At 38.5% G+C, this 21,105-nt stretch overlaps 1 protein-coding gene and 1 pseudogene across 1 annotated transcript in view; both read right to left on the bottom strand.

Moving 5' to 3' along the window:
• Positions 1–7,738, bottom strand: part of COL17A1 (collagen type XVII alpha 1 chain) — a 50,647-nt gene extending 42,909 nt beyond the window's left edge. Inside the window, exons 1-3 of the mRNA XM_015596324.2 lie at positions 7,559–7,738; positions 2,465–2,527; positions 443–487 (exon numbers count right to left, since the gene is read on the bottom strand). Of these exons, the coding sequence (XP_015451810.1) occupies positions 443–487; positions 2,465–2,516 (97 nt within the window). The 5' untranslated portion in view covers positions 2,517–2,527; positions 7,559–7,738. The remainder of the gene's footprint in view (positions 1–442; positions 488–2,464; positions 2,528–7,558) is intronic.
• On the bottom strand, positions 3,222–3,340 carry LOC112470213 (annotated as a pseudogene).
• Positions 7,739–21,105: the final 13,367 nt, after the last annotated feature.

Below are 21,105 nucleotides of genomic sequence, written 5' to 3'. Positions count from 1 at the left end.
CAGAAGCCTGACTGGCTGTTCCTTGCTCCACCCCAAGCTCAGGTTGGATAGGATTTCTCATATTTTAGTGTCCAGATCAGGCAAATCTACAGAGATAGAAAGTAGATTCGTGGCATTCAGGGGCTGGGGAGAGGGGAAGGAGAATGCAGAGTGACTTCTAATGGCCATGATGTTTCTTTCTGATGTGATAAAAATGTTTCAAAATTAGATTATTACAATGGCTGCATAACTCTGTAAATATACCAACAATCATTGAATTACATACTTCAAACTGGTGGATTTTATGGTATATAAATTAATGTCAATATGACTGTAAAAAAAAAAAAGATTTCAGATATTTTGGATTTGCTCAGCTGAAGCGTGAGTGCCTCTGGGAAAGGTTACATGCCGAGCCCTTCACACATGACTTACTGAGCAGAAAGCTCTCCAGGTAGTTACTTACTTGGCGGTAAGGATGTAAGTCTTGTAGTTACTGTTTCGGAGATAACTAGAAAAAGAAAAAGAAAAGATGAGATCTTATGTAATGCACTAAAGTCTCTGTGTTTTGGCAAGGTCTAATGTCTTTCATAGGCTTAGCACATCAAATTGGGTTCAACAGAGATTTTTGTATACTTGTGCCTTAAAGTATGTGATCTGCCCCACTACACACGAAAATATGTGCAATAACAATGGGGCTTAATGTATCAAGAAAATAAGTTTATATCCCTTTGAAACCAAAAGTAGGTAGCTACCCATTGATTTGAAAATTGGTTTTCTTGGTGTCAATGTTAAAAATTAGATCCAATCCAGGCCCAGATTTACCTTTGAAGAAATAGCAGGCCCCCAAGTCATGCTCAAATGTCTCAGGTCACACTCTTTTTTTTGTACTGTCCCTTCCAAATGGTCACCCAGTCCAGATGGGGCCAGTGCATCATCCTGGCTGTTTCTATTGTGAAGTGGATAATTACCTTGTACTTTTTAAAAAAATGAATTTGGGGGTATCTTGAAGATATCATAATTCATTCTAAAATCTTCAGGACCATCCCTGAGTGTGAGTAGGTATAGGAAGGAAGGGGGTCGGCAAGTCACATTTGGTGCTTGGCGAAATTAGGGATAAATGAACATCAAAGTCACACTTGAAGTGCCAGTCTCTTTGCCTCCTAAAATTGAGCTTCACTAGACTCCAAATGGTGATGAGCCTACAGAGGTCATAAGGGCTTTGGCATTTTTTAAAGCACCAGTTAGAAAAAAGACCGCCTGTCTTCCTGAGTCACCCTCTCTTCTTCAGCAGCATGGGGAAGTGGGTAGAGCCTCCAAACCACAGTGGGGCCAGTTTCATACTCTGATCACGCCCGCCCCTGCTACCTCCCTCTGTGCTAGACATAAAGGCTCACCTAACTCCTTGCAGTCACGGGTCTTTAAATGCTCTTCGTGTGTGTGTGCACACAAGTGTGTGCATGCCCAGGCCTATGTGTATGTGTGGTGCGCATGTGCACAGGCATGTGACTAAGAGGGACGAAAGGAGAAAAGGATGGAAGAAGATGGTGCAGGATCGTTCTGTGCCACTTTAAGCTGTGTTGCTCACAACCGCTCCACTCCACACCAGTCTCACTACAAAGCCCCCTTGCTCCTTCCTTCTTTAAACTGCATTTTCTTAATGAGCTTTGCTGTCCTAGCAGAAATGTGGGGTTATGAATGCAGCAGAAACAGCCTTCCATACATAAAAGGAAATGGTTTTTCAGACTAAAATGGCAGCTTGATTTGAATAACGGTCCTGAGCTGTCACTAAAATCTTTCAATGTATGGACATGTGGGATTCTTTGACACATAAAAATAAATTATTTCTTAACTTAAAGTTCCAAGTCTGTGGAGCCAGAATTTTTTTTATTGGAGATATATGGAAGTCACAGGATAAGTGAAAGAGTTAGAGCTGCTCAGGGAACAGTTTAAATGTCTTTGAAGTTATCATTCGGGCAGTTTTGCAAAAGAAATAAGTCTGTTTCCAGTTTTCACAGTAGATTGCAACTGTGACATTAGAGTTATTCCAACTTCGTTGCTTCAATAATGGGGATATTATTCTTTTGAATTTCTGTTGCCCTATATTCCTAAATAAGGAAATGGTTAAATACACTATGATGAATTCATTCAATAGAATATTATGCAACCATTAAAAATGCTGGTTATAGGAACTACACATCAAAAGGACAGTTTCATCTTCAAAGAAAAAGCAGAGCATATTTTGATTATAAGTATCTTAAAATAAAAATCAACAAAAGGCATATCATGAGAAGGAAGAAAACTCTGTTTAGGAACATGTTTAAAATGATACTGTTTTCAAAAAAGACAAAAATATTCCAAGAAAAAACTAAAAACTAAAAACAAAACAAAACAAAAAAAATGATACAATAGAAACGATACAGAAATGGTTATTTACTCTTTCCAAATTTTTATTACTTTTGTAATGACATATATCTCATGCTCTTACTTCTTTCAGTGACTTCGGTGCCATCTCTTTTGTTTTTCTTGGTTACATCCATACCATAGCCACCTGTGGAAAAAGCCAGAAACCATGAATGGCCATGCCTCTTACCATCACTTTTCCTAAAGAAAGATTCTCAAACTGAGAACCTAAAACCTGATTCCTAGAATTCAAAGAACAATTATTTAATATGCATACTTTTTACATGTGTCATTCCCACTTCTTGTATCAATTATAATAGAGAGTAATTTATTAGTCCCACTTTGGATTCTATTCCTTGTACTATCTCGTTTTTCAAGATCTAACTGAGCAGGCTGCCCCCTGCTGGGCATTAAAGGGCTTACATAGAAGATGTGCTCCGACCTTGACTAGAAAACTATATTATTTGCCAAATAGCTGAAGGATATCCGTCAAAGCACTTAGTGCTTTCAGCTAACTTGTAATCTTCAATGTGCTATGTGGAGCTCTATGAATATAAGACATTTATGCTTTATTATTTAGAATTCGGGTGTGAAAGTGATGTTTGGTGGGTTGAAAGTAAGATAAAAATCATTATAATGGTCATACTTGCATGGAACTTTACACTTTTCACCATATGAAACTTGCTCTTTTAAACAAACTGGCTCTACTATGCTTCTTTGTAGACATAAATAGGAAAAATATATTTATTTTTTATTTTTCTTTTTAGGTGAGGCAACCCTTGGTTGACCTCACAGATTGCAAGGACCTTGTCAGCTTACAATCCCTTATTTTTAATTTTTTACGCCTACAGCACCTGGTCTTCTTAGGTGGTTTCCCATCCAAGTACTAGCCAGACCCAACCCTGCTTAGCTTCCAAGATCAGACAGGATTGGGCTTGTTCAGGGTGGAATGGCCATAGATGGAAAAATATATTTAAAAATATGTGTAAAAATCTATTGAAATATGTAGGATAATAGCTATTTGTATACATTAGCTACATTCTCCCTTCACTCTGCTTCTGGAAAAGAAAATCACTGAGATCTTGTCCACTGTGTGACTGAGGCAGGGCTGACATGAAAGGGTGGGCTGGGGTGGGGTTCAGACCTAAACATGCAGGAGAGCACAGCAAGGATCTCGTCTCAACTGGGCTCTTTCAGCTGTAGGTCCCAGTCTCAGGTTCTGGAAGGACTTGAAATCTAGCTTTCCCTTTGTTTCTCTTCTCCCACCCCCAAATCTCCCCTTCCTCCCAGTTTATTTTTTGGATGAAGTTCAAATTGGATTCTAGAATTCTGGGGCAAGCCACTTCTGCCCAAGATGCCTCTCGCTTGAAGATCTCTCACTGCAAGCTATTTTTTGCCTGCCTGGTGACTTTAGTGCTTAATCCCCATCATACTTTTAGGGGCTCACTAAAATATTTTAATTTCTTTTTAAAATCAGAAGGAAAAATGGACACCATCCAACCTGGATTATGTTTTTCCAATCAAGGTATAAAACATACATAATTTAAAACTTTTTTTTTTTTTTAATGGAGGAAGGGGTTCCAAAGGCAAATGTGTCTAAGGCCATGAAAGTCATAATGCGGTCCCTGAGTAACTTCCGCACTGAAAACCAGGGCCACATGAGACCAGCCAGTCAATTACCTGGTAGAATCAACCAAGATGAGCACAGTTAGCCTCAGGGCCCGGTCAAAAGTGCCAACTTCTTGCTCATCCGAGTTTCTTAAATGCAGCTCTAGGCAAGGAATGAGGCATCACAGAAAATCTCCTAGCTGGACCAGAGAAACCACAGGTCTTTTGCAGGTACGTCCCAGAGCCAAGAGGAGGGGCTCCATAAACAGTTTAACAAGGGATTCCAGCCTCATCGCAAGGCCAAACCTGGCCTGTGATTCTGTCTGCATTCCAGCAATAACCTGTATGACTTATGTCATGCCAACCTATATGCAACCAACACCCTCTCTGAAATCCTTTGTTTAAGCATTAATTGCCTTTGGTACCTCTGAAGTTCCTCTCCATTTTTTTTTTTTTTTTAAATAAATTGGTCATTAGTTGTGAACCAGGAGGCATTTTGGAAATTAATTGTTTAAACGCACCTGGCTGCTGATTGGGGTGCCACCTAGGATGGCACCTGAATTGATATGAAATATCCCAAAAGGAACTGTTTATAAACAATCTATGGAAACTTTTATTTCCCACAAATTATTGCTTGTTTTGATCTTTTAATGAAAGTTGCTGCCAACAGCTATAAATCTGGGATTGGCTGGCTTTATTCCACTTATAGCCATCAAGGCAGACTGATAACAGCTCCCTTTGGTGAGAGTCTCAGAGTCCAAGCAGCAAGACTGGCATGTGTTTTCTTGTTCTTTCTATACTCAGAAAAATAACAGACATTTCTTGGTCCCTCCAACTTTTCCTTAAGTTCTAATGATGGAGCCTTGAGATCTGCAGCAAAAAGCCAAGGGTTCCCCAAGTTCCAGAAGGCACAGAGGGACAGCTTGCTAAGAAATCAAATGCCCTCCTCCAGGGCCTGGGGGGTTCTCACTGGCAAGTACCCTGAAATAGAACATGCCCAAGGTGGGTGCAGATAGATGGCCTCTAGCCTCTCTTTCAGGCTGAAGTGCCTCAAATGGCTATGTTCCATGGCCATATGGAATGATGTAGGGCCTGAAATGCACAGGACTGAGCTCCGCTGACTTGGCCAAAGCCCTTTTCCAGACCGATAGTCTGAACTGGCAGGAGTGTGTTGGGAGACGAATTCCTTTAAACCAAATGTAAGAGAAAATTTTCTGTGAGTGAGTTATCAAATGGGAAATGAGGGATTGAGGCACAGACCTTGATTGGGATCATCCCATGGGACCTACAGTATTTCCACAAGACTTTCTTTTTAAGTATTTTAAGTGCTGGTAGTTTTAGAAAGTGTAACTAACATAAGGGAAAGGAAATTGCATGCCCAGGCACGAGGCTGATTTTCTCCTTCTCAGCCATGTTCACTGGCACGTTCTCCTCCAAAAACACTACCTAATGGAATGGAAGTGCGGTCAAGTAGCATAATTTTTAATTTCTTGGATGTTTGGGCCACTTCATTAGAACTAAGGATGAGAAAGTCACTCAAGTTCTCAATTCAAAAGTATGCTAATTTCCATCCATAGTTCTAAGTGGCTGCTTCATGGTTATTTCATAGTTAGTGCTCTGTTGAAAATGTTAAAAATGATCCCATGTCATTTTCTGATGCAGGAAAACACAATTCAAAATCATTTTTCTACTTTCATGAGTTGCTTTTTTCTTTCCACTTCATTTAAGTGATGTCACAATCACCTAAAACTATTTTGATAATGATGTGGTGTAACACACACACAAGCAAGGTCGACTGGCTATTAGCAATCCTAAACAATAGCATTGACCTTATCTTATTCTAAGATAAGATATCATATCTTATTCGTGAAACACTTGGTCATTGATACTAAGGAGGGAATGGAGAGGCTGAGTGTTTTTCTCCCTATTTTCTATTGTAGGAATAAATACTCGGCTAAAGAATCGCAAGTATTTTTACAGCTCCTATTACTTTCAATTTCTTTAAATTTTAAAACAAAATGACAAGGAAATGGCCAAAGTGTGAGAAAGCCATCCATTAGCTATTCATTTGTAAACACAGAAGAACCAAGAAGTTTGACAGGTGGGAAAACCAATGCCCTGGGGTTGACCGCCCCAGAAGCTTTTGTCTCTACCCCAGCAATAGGTTTGCCCCCTTGCTACATTTGGCATCCTCCATTTTTATAGCTTGGGGAAGAGGGAGCTTGGGCACTAGCTTTGTGATTATGCCGCTTGTTTAGCACCATGTTTGGTTAAATCCTACTTCTCTTAGTAACAACAATGAGCTAAACCACCGAGACACTGATTTCTTTCCGTCAGGCATTATCTAAGAATGTGGTTAGCTCTTAGGTCAGGTTGGTTTCGCCAGAATGCAAAGTTTCAATCTAAGCTTGAATCAGGATCATTTGTTTTAATTTTCCTCCTGTGAATTCTGCTCAGATTTGTGCGGGTGTTTTGAAGGGGCGGAGAGTAAAGTAGGCCCCTTCTGATTTCTCCAAAGGGGCCGAGATGCCCGCTCTCATTGAGTTCTAACTTAGATCTGTACCTAAACCCTGAGAGAGAGCAGACAGGGGTGGGAAGGAACAATTCTGCTTTTCAAATAAAAGTCTTTTCAAAATCTCACTACCTTTCATGGACATAACAAATCCAACTATTAGGCTCCTGATTAACTGCTTCTCAAAAGAAATGATGTGCCAGAGGCTTTGCCTATATTTTGAGAAGTAAAGTAGTAATTTATCAGTTAGCCAGTTAATGTGGGTCTGTAAGACACCTCTGTTGGTAATTTTCACCCCAAAATGATTGTGAGGGGCCCAAATTGGCCAGTTAAAGTGTGCACATAGACAGAATTTTCTTTCTTTTTTATTTTTCTTGGTTCTAAATTTGACTCAGGAAATTCCTAGATTAATTATATCATTTCAGATATTTCACTTTAATTTAGATTAGTGAAGTAGTAATTTTAGGGTGTGATAAACAACAGTGTTCACCCAGAGCCTTGAGCTTAACCAGAACCTGCCAGCACAGAGGCCTGGGCAGCTCTCAGTGCTCAGGGGCTGCTTCTAGAAGGCCCCACTTACCTATACTTTAACTTCACCTCTGTGTTGCTGTCTGGTGTCAAAGGGAGAAAGGGAAATAGAGGTCAGGGGGAGAGCAAGATAAAATGAGAGAGAGAGACAGAGAGAGAGAAATCGAGATGGAGAGGGAAGAAATTATAAAGTCTTATCGTATTCTAAATAAAGCAACATAAACCATTTTATAATACTGAAAATAATACAAACAAATCTGGCCTCTAGAGCCTAGTTTATCTTAACTGGCCTTTTTTCTTCCCTTTACCACTGATGAATCTTTCTCACTATTCCTTTAAAAGACTTACCCTAAGCAGAATGCATAAACCAGAGTAATCAATTATGATCAGTTAATCATTTCAACCAGAACATTTGAAAGTCAACAACTTTATCTTATTTCCTTCAACAAACATTCGAGTTCTAAATGCCAAACCTCAAATCAAAGTCTCAGGAGAAGTGGGGAGAAAGGTCAAGTTTGTCTTGTTACTTACCTAGTCTGAGATTTTGAAGGGATGGGAAACAACTTTGACTTAATCCCCCCTGTCTCTTCCCCTGACGTTTTCTTCTAGACGTTTGCAGTTCCCACTTTTTTTATCCAGACCCAGCCAAGGTGTGTTAAAGCTGACTGATCTTTCAAAAATGTTCACTTTTCCTTCTCTCCCCCTTGTTTCTTTCAGTTCTTTGCTTCCAGACAAGTCCTGACAAAGATGTGCCGGGGTTTAGGCGTTACTCCGCCCTTCCAATGATCTGACACTCGCTGAATTAAAAAAAAAAAAAAAATCTGCCTCCAGGAATCAAACTTTATAGGAAGCAGAAAGTTTCTCCTACTAGGTTAGGTGGATTAACCATTCACGAGCCCATAGGGAGAGAGGAGCAAAGGTTCAGAAGAAAGGACATTTCCTTTTATTACTTCTCCTTAACTTCTCTAGCCAGAAACCTGCCACGACTTGGTTTTCCCCTTCCCCACTGCCACGGCCTAACCAACAGGGGCTTGATTTAAGGCACTGGTGGTTCAGTGGTAGAATTCTCGCCTGCCCATGCGCATGATTTGTGGTGTAGCTCAGCACGTGGGGGTCAAGATGCTATGGGTGTGGTCGAGGTGCCTGAGACCTAGAAAAACTGTGAAGTTGGCAGGATTTATGTTCGAGAACTTTTCCCCCTCTTTCTCCCATTCTGACCCAGCCAGGTCAAGTCCACCTTGAGGAAACAGTGGGTGAACTAATTCAAAATAGATATTAATGACTGAAAATGTGGAAGAATTGGTGTCATAGGGATTCATTATTTAAATGAGGTAGCCAGATATAGTAATGCAGACTCCAAAGAGTGACATGTTTGTGACAGAATTTTAGGCATGTAGCCACCTAAATAATGGAGAGAGAGATACTCTTGGAGAGGGTTAAGGACTTTCTTGCCCCTTGAATCAGCAACCACATAGTCTCCACACACATGTGTGGACTCCCAGAGGCATTCCATGGGACAATAAGACTTCCCGAGATAGTCAATTTCCACCAGCCTACATAATTCTCATGAATACCTGGAGAGCATGTGGCTTTCCAGGACCCCAAAAGACTAGCTTAAGAGTTGGTGTAGGTAATATGGGAAAGTTTGAACTTGGGACCCACTCAGATGGTTCTTTGGAGCCATAGCATCTTCTCAGAACCCAATGTCAAGTGTGGATTCCCAATTCTGAGGCATCCCTCCAAGATCCTGGAGGGGGTGGGCATGGAATTCCTGCAGCAGAGGACCAGTGCATGTCCTCATCCTGCTATTGTGGGCACTCAAAACACATGGAAGGGTTTGAGCACCACTCACGGGATTCTCACTCCAAAGCTCCCAATATTCTACTTTGGAGTCATACATTTCAGAACCCTTTTGGTGATCTAGAATGTGCCACTACTGGGTTTTTGCTTGCTGAGATGTTCCTGCTTTCCCCAAATAAATACTTACTTAACATGTCTGCTGTCAATCTCATAGGAGGAGAGCACTGAAGAATCTGGAAGACAGAGAATATGAAATTGATATAACCTTGCATCATTTGTTCACTTATTCAATAATTCATGAATTAAACAAAAATATATTAACTCCTGCTTGGAGTCAGTTATTGAACAATATGCTGAGAGTTCAGTGGTGAAATATAGGCACATCCTCTGTCCTTATAGAGTTCATAGGCTAGTTGAGGAAGATAGGCCTTAAATAATGTATTATTCTGCTAGGACTGCCGTAACAAAATTCTGGTGGCTTAAACAACAGAAATTCATTTTCTCACAGTTCTAGATGCTAGAAGTCCAAGATCAAGGTGTTGGCAGGTTTGGTTTCTCCTGAGGCTTCTCTCCTTGCCTTGAAGGTGGCTTTCTACTTGCTGGGTCCTCACATGGCCTTTTCTCTGTGTGTGTGCATTCCTAGTGTTTCTCTCTATATGTCTTAATCTCTTCTTCTTGCAAGGACACCAGTCAGATTAAATTAGGGCCCCTCCTAAGGACCTGACAGTAATTTAATTACTTTTTTAAAGGCCATATCTCTAAATACTGTCATATTCTAAAGTACTGAGGCTTAGGCTTCACCAACTAAATTTGGTAAAGGAGACAAAATTCATAACAAGTTATGTACATGACAAACAATTATGTACCAATACATAATTAAGAATGTGATAACTATTGTAGAGAAAGAATTCTGGATTTTATGAGAGAGTGGAAGAGGAGATATATTTTGGGGAGGAATGTAAGGGGGATTCCTGCTAAGAAAATGACATTTAAATTGATAGATGAAGGTTGAATATAAATTATGTAGCTGAAAGAGGAGTTGAGAGTGTTCTAGAATCTAGACAGGGGAAAGAGGATTTGAGAAGACTCTGAAGTGGAAGACTTGTCGTCAGTTTGAGGAAGGGTGATGCTAATATGTTTGAATGCACCAAGCAAAGGGATGGGTGGCAGTGGAAGAGAAGCTAGAGAAATTGGCAAAGGCTAGATCATTTGAGGCTGCATACAAGGTGTCAAGGAGATGTTTTTTAGTAGTTGGTAAGTATTCTCAAATTGGCATTAGGGAACAACTCTATATAGTCACCATATTAGTGTTTGGATTACTAAGAAAGAAGAGAGACTGTAATTAATATTTTCTGAGGTCTATTATGTGCCAGATATTTTATATACATTATCTTGTTTAATCCCTACAGGGTGCACTACTATTATCTTCATTTTATAGCTGAGAAAAGTAGAATTTAGGGAAGATGAGTAACCAGGCCAAAGATCTTACATCTAATAAGTGGCTCCAGAGAGGAGAATGGGACTGGAAAAGGAGTTAAATAATTGATAATTCCTACATGATAAAGCCTTCATAAAAATCCCAACATTATGGGATTTGAAGGGCTTCCAGGTTGGCGAAAACATCCATGTTCTGGGAAAGTGATAACAACCCAACCCCATGGGGATAGAAACTCCTGCATTCAGGACACTCCCAGGCCTCTTCCTATGTATTCATCCATCTAGCTGTTCATCTGTACCCTTTATCATGTCCTTTAATAAATTGGTAAAGGTAAATAAGTGTTTCCCTGAGTTCTGCAAGCCATTCTAGCAAATAATCAAACCCAATTTGTAGCCAAGTTGGATAGAAGTTGTGGGGAACCTGGGGACCTACTACTTGTGATTGGCATCTGAAGTGGAGGGCAGCCTCATGGGACTGAGCCCTAACTTGTGGGATCTGATCGTATCTCCAGGTAGATAGTGTCAGAATCAGGTTAAATTGTAGGACACCTGGCTAGTGTCACAGAGAAGTCTCTTAGTGTCAGAGAGAATTGTGGGAAATCCCTCCCACATATCTAGTGTCAGAAAGGAAGACACAGGAGGAAGACTGGGAGGTGATTTTCTATACATTGCAGAGCCTATATTCCAACTGAGTCTTGAACTCTCGTTTCCCATGCCTGTGCTTACGATTTAAGTATGCCCATAGCTTTGAACTGAAAGGAAATAGGCAATATCAAAACAGATCAGGCTGAGGACAAATGACAAATTACATAAGAACTAAAACCGTCTGAACAGTGGGGATATTTTCAGTCAACAGCATTATGGTGTTGGTATAATTGATTGATGATTTTAGACAAAAATCTGTATTAAGAGTTGGCAATCATAGAGCAATCAGTTCTTCCATTTATATAACTACTATGTAAAACCAAACATGCTAACCAGCCTTTGAAACCAGCATGGTTGTTTTTTTCCTTCCCTTGGATTCTTGTAATAACTTTGGTATTCTCCAGGGACAATGGAAAACTCAGACCCAAAATAGATAAAACCTAAAGCAATTCATCAAGGATCCTTTAAGCTAACTCAATAACTAGTAAGTCTGTGGTTGTGTGCTCCCACATGTTTATGTGTGCATATGAGTACTGTTTACAGAGTCATGTACTAGGCCCCTTGGGAGAGAAGAAATTGGAAAGAATCTAAGTGCTTATATTCCAGTTATTCAAGGTTCACAGTTCATTGTGCTTGCCAAAATTCTTTATAATAAGACATCCTGGTACCTGGAAAGAATCCTTGGGCTCATTCAACATTCATATATTAAGTTCCTACCATATCCTGGTACTAAGAGAATTGTCTTTTAAATGTTTCACATTGATGAGAAAGCAACAAAATTCTTGCTATAATTAAAAAAGAGTCAGATTTAGGAGAGAGCAGTGACTAAGACACCGGAAAGGTGTTTCTTGTTCACTGCTCCATTTGGAGCTGTGTTAAATGAGTCACATTTAATCAATTTTTGATGGACCAGAAAGAAAATTTCCTTAAGAGGCAACTGGTTATATAGTCATTCTCCCAAAATTCTCTACTGACTTAAAAAGGTTAGTGAGAAAGGATGTCCATTCACGTGTAGCCCATATTGGCACCTGGTGACCAGACTCGTCACTTGCTGAGCAATGTGAGTATAGGTGTACCCCATTTTATGTGGCTGATGAGTTTCTGAAAAGTGATGTGTAAATCCAGATTTTGGTGACTAGGGTGTTTTTGTCAAATGACTGTTCACTACCATCTCTATGAGTTAGTGAAATATCTTTGTGAACAGATTTTTCTTTATTTGTTTGGTTTAAAGGAATGTGCCCTATAGATGGATTTCTACCTATTCTGTGACCCTCCTCCTATTAAACAGCTTTACATGATAGTGATATGTTTTTATGATACTCTCATCTAGGGATCTGAAGATTTTAGGGGACGCATTTGCCTGGCATTCCTAAGAGACAATAAAATGAAGTTTGCTGAGAAGGAGATGAGAGAAAATATTTTTATATTTAGTGAGATTATTTCACTATCTATAGTCTTTGATTCAGCTCTTTTGTTGAACAGTAAATCCACTAATTTTTTAAAGAATGAATTCCTACATATTAAAATAAAAATGATAAAATAATTATTTGTTGCAGGTTGCTACTACATTTCTGACAAGAAGACCATATTTCCTCCTAGCTTTCTCTTTGGTTAGCATGTACTCCTGGATAATAAGCCTTTCCTGTAAACGATTATGACAACAGCATATGTCACAGTTTATGGAGCATTTAGCTTTTGGAAGGCTGCAGCTGAGACATAATACCAACGCCTGCCGTTCATATCTGGGCTTAAGTTCTCTATCAGCTTTTCTTGTGTATAATAGCTCTTGAACTATTCCCAAACTGTGTTCCTTGCTGCCTGTATTATGATAACAAAACACCCTGGTTCCTTTTTTCCATTTCCGATTTCAGATACATTCATTCATTTATCCATTCAAAACCTATACATAGGTGTTGAATGAATAAACAAATACCTATTGAGGGTCTACCATGAGCAAAGCACTCGATGTATAGAAACAATTAAGAATGAGATTTAAAACCTGCCTTCAAGGAATTAATAATGTAAAAAAAACAAAACAAAATGGTATATGGGTGTATTCACCACATATGCAAATAGTCACAATATAAGAAAGAATGTAAACCTGTAGAGATTTAGAAACTATGGAAATTCACTTCCAGCTGTAGGCATCAGCCAATGCTTCATCAAAGAGGTGTTATTTGAGCTGGACATTAAAAAACGGGTGGTAGTAAGAAGCTGAGGGTGGAGATGATATTTCAAGCACAGAGTCCAGCATGAGAGGCACAGATACAGGAAAAAGTGAGGCTCAGGTGGAGGATGGCAAAACATACTGTGAAAAAAGAGTAGATAGGGAGAGGTTGGAAGTATAGAAAGTGCCAGTTGGGTGGCAGGGAATCTGAAATGCCAGTCTGAGGAGTGTCTACGTTGTTCCATGAGTGAGGGGGAGTTATGAGAAGTCAGAAAGTGCAATGATAAGAGCTGAGCTAGACAAAGATTAATTTGGTGATAATGTAGAGAGTGAACAGGAAAGAAGAGATGAGATAGTGAAACTGATCAGGACACTTTTGGTGAAAGATAATGACTTGAAGTTTAGCAAAGCAAGGATGAAAAAGGAAAGGGATCAAGAAAAGCAGCGTCAGAGAGGCTGGGCAGAGACAAGACATTTGGTGATTGCTTTTGGAAGAAAGAGGGTAGGGTCTGGATGATGCTGACCTTTTCTGAGCCAGTCACTGACCCCAGCAACTTCCTTCCTCTTTCCTGCTAAGTTACCTTCCTCAAAGTTCTACTGGTTAGAGCTTACACTTCAGTGGAGGACCAAAAAAATAAAAATAATTTTCTTTAGTTTGGACTCTTCTCTGCCCCTATTTTGTCCTGTGTTCATTACCTAACCCACTATAAACACAAGATTTAAAAAATGATTTATTTTATTTCTTGAAAAATTGAGATATGAAAGCATTAAGATAATATTAGAATATATCATCTGTAGGTGATACATTTATTAATTTAAAACTTCTGTGTTTTTCTAACACATGCCCTACTAAATTATTTATAACTTGTTTCTAATAATTTAACGCATAGATTAGTTTTATCAAGACAGCAATGAACCAAAAAAAAAAAAGTAAAGTATTATTCCTACCCTTTCATAATCGGAGAAAAAAATATGCCTTGGATTTCAAATGATTCCCCATTCATGGAAGAAATAAAAATCCTCCTGTCTGGGTGGGAAGTCATTTCTAGCCTTATGTTTGGCAACATTCACCTGCCCACCCTGACAGTCTTAAGCCCCTCTTAAGAACTTGGATAAGCCAAGTTATTTGCTCTTTATTTACTCAGAAATGACATGGGAAGGATGTCAGAAGCATCAAGGAGATGAAAAGTTCAACACTGCTCATACAAAAAGATATGCTCTCAAAAGCGAATTATTTAATATAACTAGACCAGTTGTTTAAAATGTGTGTGAAGCTTGATCCTTACTGAGGAGCAAGGAAAAACAACTCAACAAAACAGCAGGAAGCCACATGACAGATGGGTTTATTACTGGATTTTAATGACTTTTAGCCTGAAGATCTGAAAAGTGTGTGTCAGGTGATGAGCATTCTCTTGCACTGGAGGCCATGATTCAGAAAACAGGCTTGGTTCTCACAAAACATGTCCACACAAGGACGACTTTCATCAAGATGAGGACCACACCTTATTATCTGGTTCATGGTTACCAGTAATTTTCTTCCGGGTCTATCTCTAGTACATAGACTCACGCTGGAAATCAGGTCTCGTTGCCCGACATACTCATCAACTCCACATTCCACTGACAACACTCACCTAAGAATTTCTGAACTGCTGCTATACCAGTGATCCCCAATGTGTGTTTTGGGGACCCTAGTGTTTTAGCCATTTGCCAGAATCAGATATAAATCAGCTAATTTAAATTCAGTAAAATTTGCCCTTTTTTAGTGTCCTATGAGTTTTGTGAAGGGTCTATTCAAACCTTTGCTTGTTTTAAAGTTGGGTTGTTTCTTACTATTGAATTTTGATCATTCTTTATATATTCTGGCTACAAGTCCTTTATCAGATAAGTGTTTTTTCGAAATATTTTATTCTAGTCTGTGGCTAGACTTGCCATTTTTTTAGCATAGTCTTTTGGAGAGGAAGTCCAATTTATTGTTTTTCTATTATGAATCGTATTAATGAAGCCATGTCTAACAAATCTTTGCCTAACTCAAGTTCACAAGGATTTTCTTATTTATTTTTCAGAAGTTTTATTATTTTCAGCTTTATATTTAATACTATGAATCACTTTGAGTTAATTTTTGTGTTAGGTGAGAAGTATAGATTAAGGTTTATTTTTTACATGAGGATCTCCACTTGTTCCAACACCATTTGTTGAAAAGATCATCCTTTCTCCATTGAATTACCTTTGCAAATTTATCAAAAATCAACTACTCGTATAAGAATGGGTCCGTTTCTGAGCTCTTTATTATGTTCCATTGGTCTATGAGTTTGCTTCTATTAATATGATCATGTGATTTTTATTTTCTAGCCTACTGATGTGATGGATGATATTAATTGATTTTCATGTTGAACCAGCCTTGCATAACTGAAATAAATCCCATTTGGTCATGGTGCACAATTCTTTTTGTTGAACATTGATGAATTGTATTTGCTAGTATTGGTTGAGGATTTTCGCATCTATGGTCATGAGAGATATCGGTCTGCTTTTCTGTTTTGGGGGAGTATATTGATATATTCTCTAGCTCAGAGATTCTTTCCTCAGCTGGGTTCAGTCTACTAATAAGCTCATCAAAGGCATTCTTTTTTGTTACAGTGTTTTTTTTATCTCTAGGATTTCTTTTTGGTTCTTAGGATTTCTATCTCTCTGCTTACATTGCCTATCTGTTCTTGCATACTGTCTACTTTATTCATTAGATACCATAGCATATTAATTATAGTTGTTTTAAATTTCCAGTCTGGTAATACCAATATCCCTGCCACGTCTGGTTCAGGTGCTTGCCTGATTCTTTGAATTGTGTGTTTTGCCTTTTGCTATGCCTTGTCATTTTTTCTTATAGCTGGACATGATTTCCTGGCTAAAAGCAACTGCTGTAAATGTGGTGGTGAGGTGTGGGCAGAGGGAAAGCCTTATACAGTCCTAAGATCAGGTCTCAGTCTTCAGTGAGCCTGTGCCTCTGGACTGTGAACTTCACGAATGTTTCTGTTTCTTTCTACCCACTTAGGTGGGACAGAATGGCGAGAGTTGGCGAGAGTTGGGTATTTTTCTTCTCACAGGTTGGTTAGGCTCATAATAATACTCCCGCAGGTTAGACTCTAGTTAACTAGTTTTCCCTAAGGACAGGCCTTGTTAAGAACAGAATGCTCTGTTGTATTTTGGCATGGCTCCTTTTCTCTTCCTCTCGCCAAAAGCAAGAGAAGAACTTTCCCCAATATTTATTGTGGGAATGTGGTCAAATCCCTGGAGGTAAATTTCACGATAGTGTGGGGACCCCTATGGATGAGTCCCCTGGAGTTTTTAACTCTCAGATTTGTTCCCCTGAGCCTCAGCTATCCGTAGGTACAGTTCAGGTTTTCCTCCCCCAGCACTGGTTCCTGTGGAGGTTTCTGTTAGTGGGTCTCCCCTCCATTAAGCCTTGATTCCCTGTTTTTGCCTCCAATCTTAGGGATAGTGGTTTACCCTGTGTTCTCCTCTCTCTTAAGAATCCAAGAAAAGTTGTTGATTTTTAAGTCTATTTATGTGTTTACTTGTTAGGATGGAGTGGCAACTCCCAAGCTCCTTACATGCGGAACTGAAAGCTAGAAGTCTCTATTTATGTTCTCAGTTTTATTGATTTCTGCTCTTACCTTTAATATTTCCTCCCTTCTGCTTGCTTCTAACTTTGTTTATTGTTTTTTAAGTTGGAAGCTTAGATAAGTAACTTGAGATCTTTCTTCTCTTCTCATATAACATTTACTGCTATAAACTTCTTTCTAAGCAGTGCTTTAGCTACATCCCCAAATTTTTGATATGTTGCTTTTCTTTTTATTTGATTTAAAAATGTCTCCTAATTTCTCCTGTGACTTCCTCTTCTGACACATGGGTGTGGCATTTAATTTTAAAATATTTGGGGGAATTTTCCAAATATTTTCTGTTTTTAAATTCTAGGTTATGTTGTGGTCAGAGAACATACTTTGTGTGATTTCTGTTTCTTTACATTTGTTGAGGTTTGTTTTATTTCCTAGAAAAGTCTTCTCTCATGAATGTTTCATACACACTTGAAAGAAGACTATTGAAATGGGTGAAAAATCTTATCTGAATTCTTCTTACCTCCTTGTTAGGTGACTGGTCTTTTTCCTGTGTCCTGCTACCGGTGACCATTACTTACATTCTGTGTCCTGAAAAGCCTGTTTTTCCTTAATTTTAGGATGCTTCATTGCCCTGCCACATCAGCTTTCTGATGTGTTCAAGGGAACTTATGGTTTTCTATTTTATCTGTATTTTTATTGTTGCTAATGTGGAAGTAATGCTCATTTCGGCTTTCTACATTCTAGGCCTATGCGGAAATCCTAAAATTTAAAAAAAAAAAAAAAAAAAAGCAACAGGGTAGGAATATTAGGACAACAAGGGACTTAGACAATCAAAGGCTTATTCTATTGTTCTTTATTCTCATCCCAACACAGTACTTAAAGCCATTAAAATTTGTCCTCATACACGTTTCAGCCCTTTGCTAGTGAGATTTCTTCTTTTTTGACCTCACTGTTCTGGAATACCCACTTTTTTTGAGTGAAAGGGTCTGGCCTGCCATCATGTGAGGGTTTCAAAAAACAGAAGTATTCTGACCCCTTTTATTACCATTCTTGTGGCAGAAATGATTGGCAGTGATGATATCCAATTTGAGACTGGTTCAGTGAGCAGATCTGTGTGTGTGTGTGTGTGTGTGTGTGTGTGTGTGTGTGTGTGTGTGTGTGTTTAGGACCAACATTAAAATAGTAAGAAATTGTTACATGTTTTATATGTTGTTATATTTGTGATTTATCCTCTAGGAAAGATGCACATACAAGTTAGGGTGGTTTACTTCAGAACTATTAACTTTACTTTTTCACCCACGGAAGAATACAAATCATTAATAGTGTGGTGAGTGTTAATGGACCTTGGTCTTATAGAGAGGGATTGACCAAGGATTTCTAGAAGTGGGCGGTACGTGTCGAGTTATTACCATGGCTCTGTGCACAGCACTCTGTATAGACTGAGAATTATTTGTTCTAGCGATTGTGGTGGTTGCCTCCCTATTCTTCCCCCAATCTGTTCATCTTAATCTATTGCCCTTGTTAGTGATGGATTTAGGAGGAAAATGTGACCCATTTCTGGCCAATGGTATGTGAAGAAATCCTATCCAGGGACTTTTGGGAAAGGTTAATTGTTTCTAAGGAGACAAAGAAGGGCTAGCTTTTTCTTTTTCAGGACATTGTTATGTCTGGATATGATGTGGAACTGCTAAATCACTATAGTCACAAGGGCAAAATCACCTCAGTGAAGAGATGAGAATTGAAAACACCCTTGCTCGTCAATGACAACATCGAGCTCCTGAATAAATAGCCGTGGAACCACTCTATGTCTGGATTCCTTGTATGTGAGATCATAAACTTCCTTATCGTGTAAGCCAATTTGAGTAGATATTTTCAGTCATTGGAGTTGAAAGCATCCTCACTGATACCTAATAATAAGTAATAGTATTCTTCAAATATGTGTAGGTATTGCTGTGAATCATAAAATACAAATTCATTCTGAATGTTGCTGGAGTCATAGTAGCCTTCTGGCATTGCCTAATTTTTCAATCCAAAAGTACAAGTAACATTACTTGTACTTTTGAAAGACATTTCAAAACTCTGAAAGACATTTTGACCTTAAGAAGAGATGTACACATTCGCAAAGGATGAGAACGATACACTCAAGTGTAAAGACTATGGTTTCCTCATTATGCAAAGATCACATAATACATGTACTATGAAGAAATTGTACATTCTCAGAAGATGTTAGAATCTTTGAGACTAATTTTAGTGTAAATGGGCCTAGTTCTGAATCTTGGAACTAACAAGATCAACTAATCATGATAAAAATGAGAAAATTGAGACCCAAATAAACTAGATAAATTGTTGAAGGTAATTAATGGCAAAGTCAAAACTAGGACATAGGGTTTTTTGGTTGTTGTTGTTCGCTTGATGGTTTTTGCTATGGCACTTGGAAAAATTGTTTAAGATGCTTTCCTAGGCTCTTAACTATCTTAAATACTGAGTAGCTTAAAAAATCACCAAAAATTTGCAGACCTAATTTATGCCTCTAAAATCCTGTGCAAATTTTAGCAGCTTTCAATAAAACATGATAGTGATGATGAACTTAAACAGAATAACCCTGCTCTTGATGATTTCTATCATCCACTTATTTCTCTTGGAAATAAGAAGTAGGCTCAGGCATGTTATATACTTACAGGGTACTTGAAAGGGCAGAATAGTGTAGCATGAAATCAAATATATTTTGTTATTTTTTTTTGCCACATACCTTATGTTTATCAGATTGTGCTCATTTCATGTATATTAAATAAAACAGCCACAACAAGAAGAGTATCTGAAATGAGATACTAAAATTTAAAAGGAAATGTTATCATTTCTCATTATATCAAATTCTCCACCTCTTTCGCCTGTAGTTAGGGGGCTTAATTAAATTTTTAGATGGCCAAAAACAGTGGATTCAATAAGCAGTCCTTCCTTTTCCCAAAACTAACAAGAAGCAGCTTTGACTTCAATATAAGTATTTTATAATAATCCTGTGTAACTTGCAATGTATCATAAATATGTTTCAAGAAGTGATTAATTAATAACATATTACCATAAACAATATTTTAATAGGAAATTTTAGAAAGAAATTACAGTCTAAATTGAAAACTTGAAAAAACAAACCCAGACATTATAAATATCCAAGTTAATGGCAGCCATATTGATTTACTATATATAGAACCTCACACTAATGTTCCAGACTGTTTTCTTAGTGATAACTTGTGAGTAGAGAGTAATGTTCTTGGCACAGGAAAAACACAAAAGGTGATTTTTCCTTTAAGAGAATATGACTTTTAAGTATGTGAATTTTGAGTTTCCAATTTTGATTTGTCTGAGTTAACCCAGGCATCTGAGAAAGAACTGAGAGAATTAAATTGTTTATGTAAACTTTATTTAATCAGCCTATAAAGGTTTTATTTATTAATTTTTTTTAAGTTAGGAGAGATAGACATAAATGGGTGACTGATGAAAGACTGTAGAATTCTCTCTGTGGGTCATACAAATGGGATTGGGGGTAAGGTAGGGTAGGATGGAAAGGAATTTCCATTAGTTCCAAGATCTGATAAGTTGATAAAGGATTTCATCGGAAAAGCTGAGAAGGGTTTCTGAAATAGAAAGTTAATTTCATCAGCTCTCATGGAACAGAAGAGCTCCATAGCGATGACTTACTTGTGTTCCCAGGAAATTCTTGCAGCCCATCAGACTGCCAGCTTTGTCATAGTCTGTGTTCTCATCCTGGAACAGCCTCAGGCTCATTCTAGGGCCCAGGAAATGCATGGGAAGAAATGTAAGAGATTATTGGCTATTTTACAAAATCAGCATAGTGCTAAACCTGACTATAAAGCTAAAAATTTCAGGTTTCATGTGACAACTTGGGAAGGAGCCCTTCCAGGTAGCCATGGATTTCTCCTCCCTGCAGAGAGATGGAGACTGTTCTGATACTGGGGGATCAGTATCCAGTTAAAGAAAGAACACCACAAATCAGAAAAGCTAACATCCCATGGATGAGACTGGCTGGAACAATTTTGTATTGATAGAGGAGCTTCGAGGGCCAACCCCAGATTTAATGCCTACAGGGACCACCCAGGCTGATTTGCTTAATGAAACAGAGAGGCTAATTTCCCCTCGTTCCCTTCTCTGGGGTACAACTGATCACTTGTCTTTTGCATCTCCTAAGCATCTTCCTGCCTGTTCTTTTATCTCTGCACCTCTAACACTTGAATGCACTTGTTTGTTTTCTTAAAGTCCTTGGAGAAATGGGCTGAATTTTATTTTTTTCACCATATTCCCAACACCAAACACAGTGCCTATAGTATAAGAGAAATTTGATAAAATATCCTTTTTACTGAACTCCTGATTAGTATTTCCAACTACCGCTGTCTGCCTCCATGGATGTC

Source organism: Pteropus alecto, unplaced genomic scaffold (assembly GCF_000325575.1).
Source record: "Pteropus alecto unplaced genomic scaffold, ASM32557v1 scaffold177, whole genome shotgun sequence".
NCBI classification, from domain to species: Eukaryota; Metazoa; Chordata; class Mammalia; order Chiroptera; family Pteropodidae; genus Pteropus; species Pteropus alecto.
Note: the sequence above shows the minus strand (reverse complement) of the source record. Positions and strands in the feature narration are given on the sequence as shown.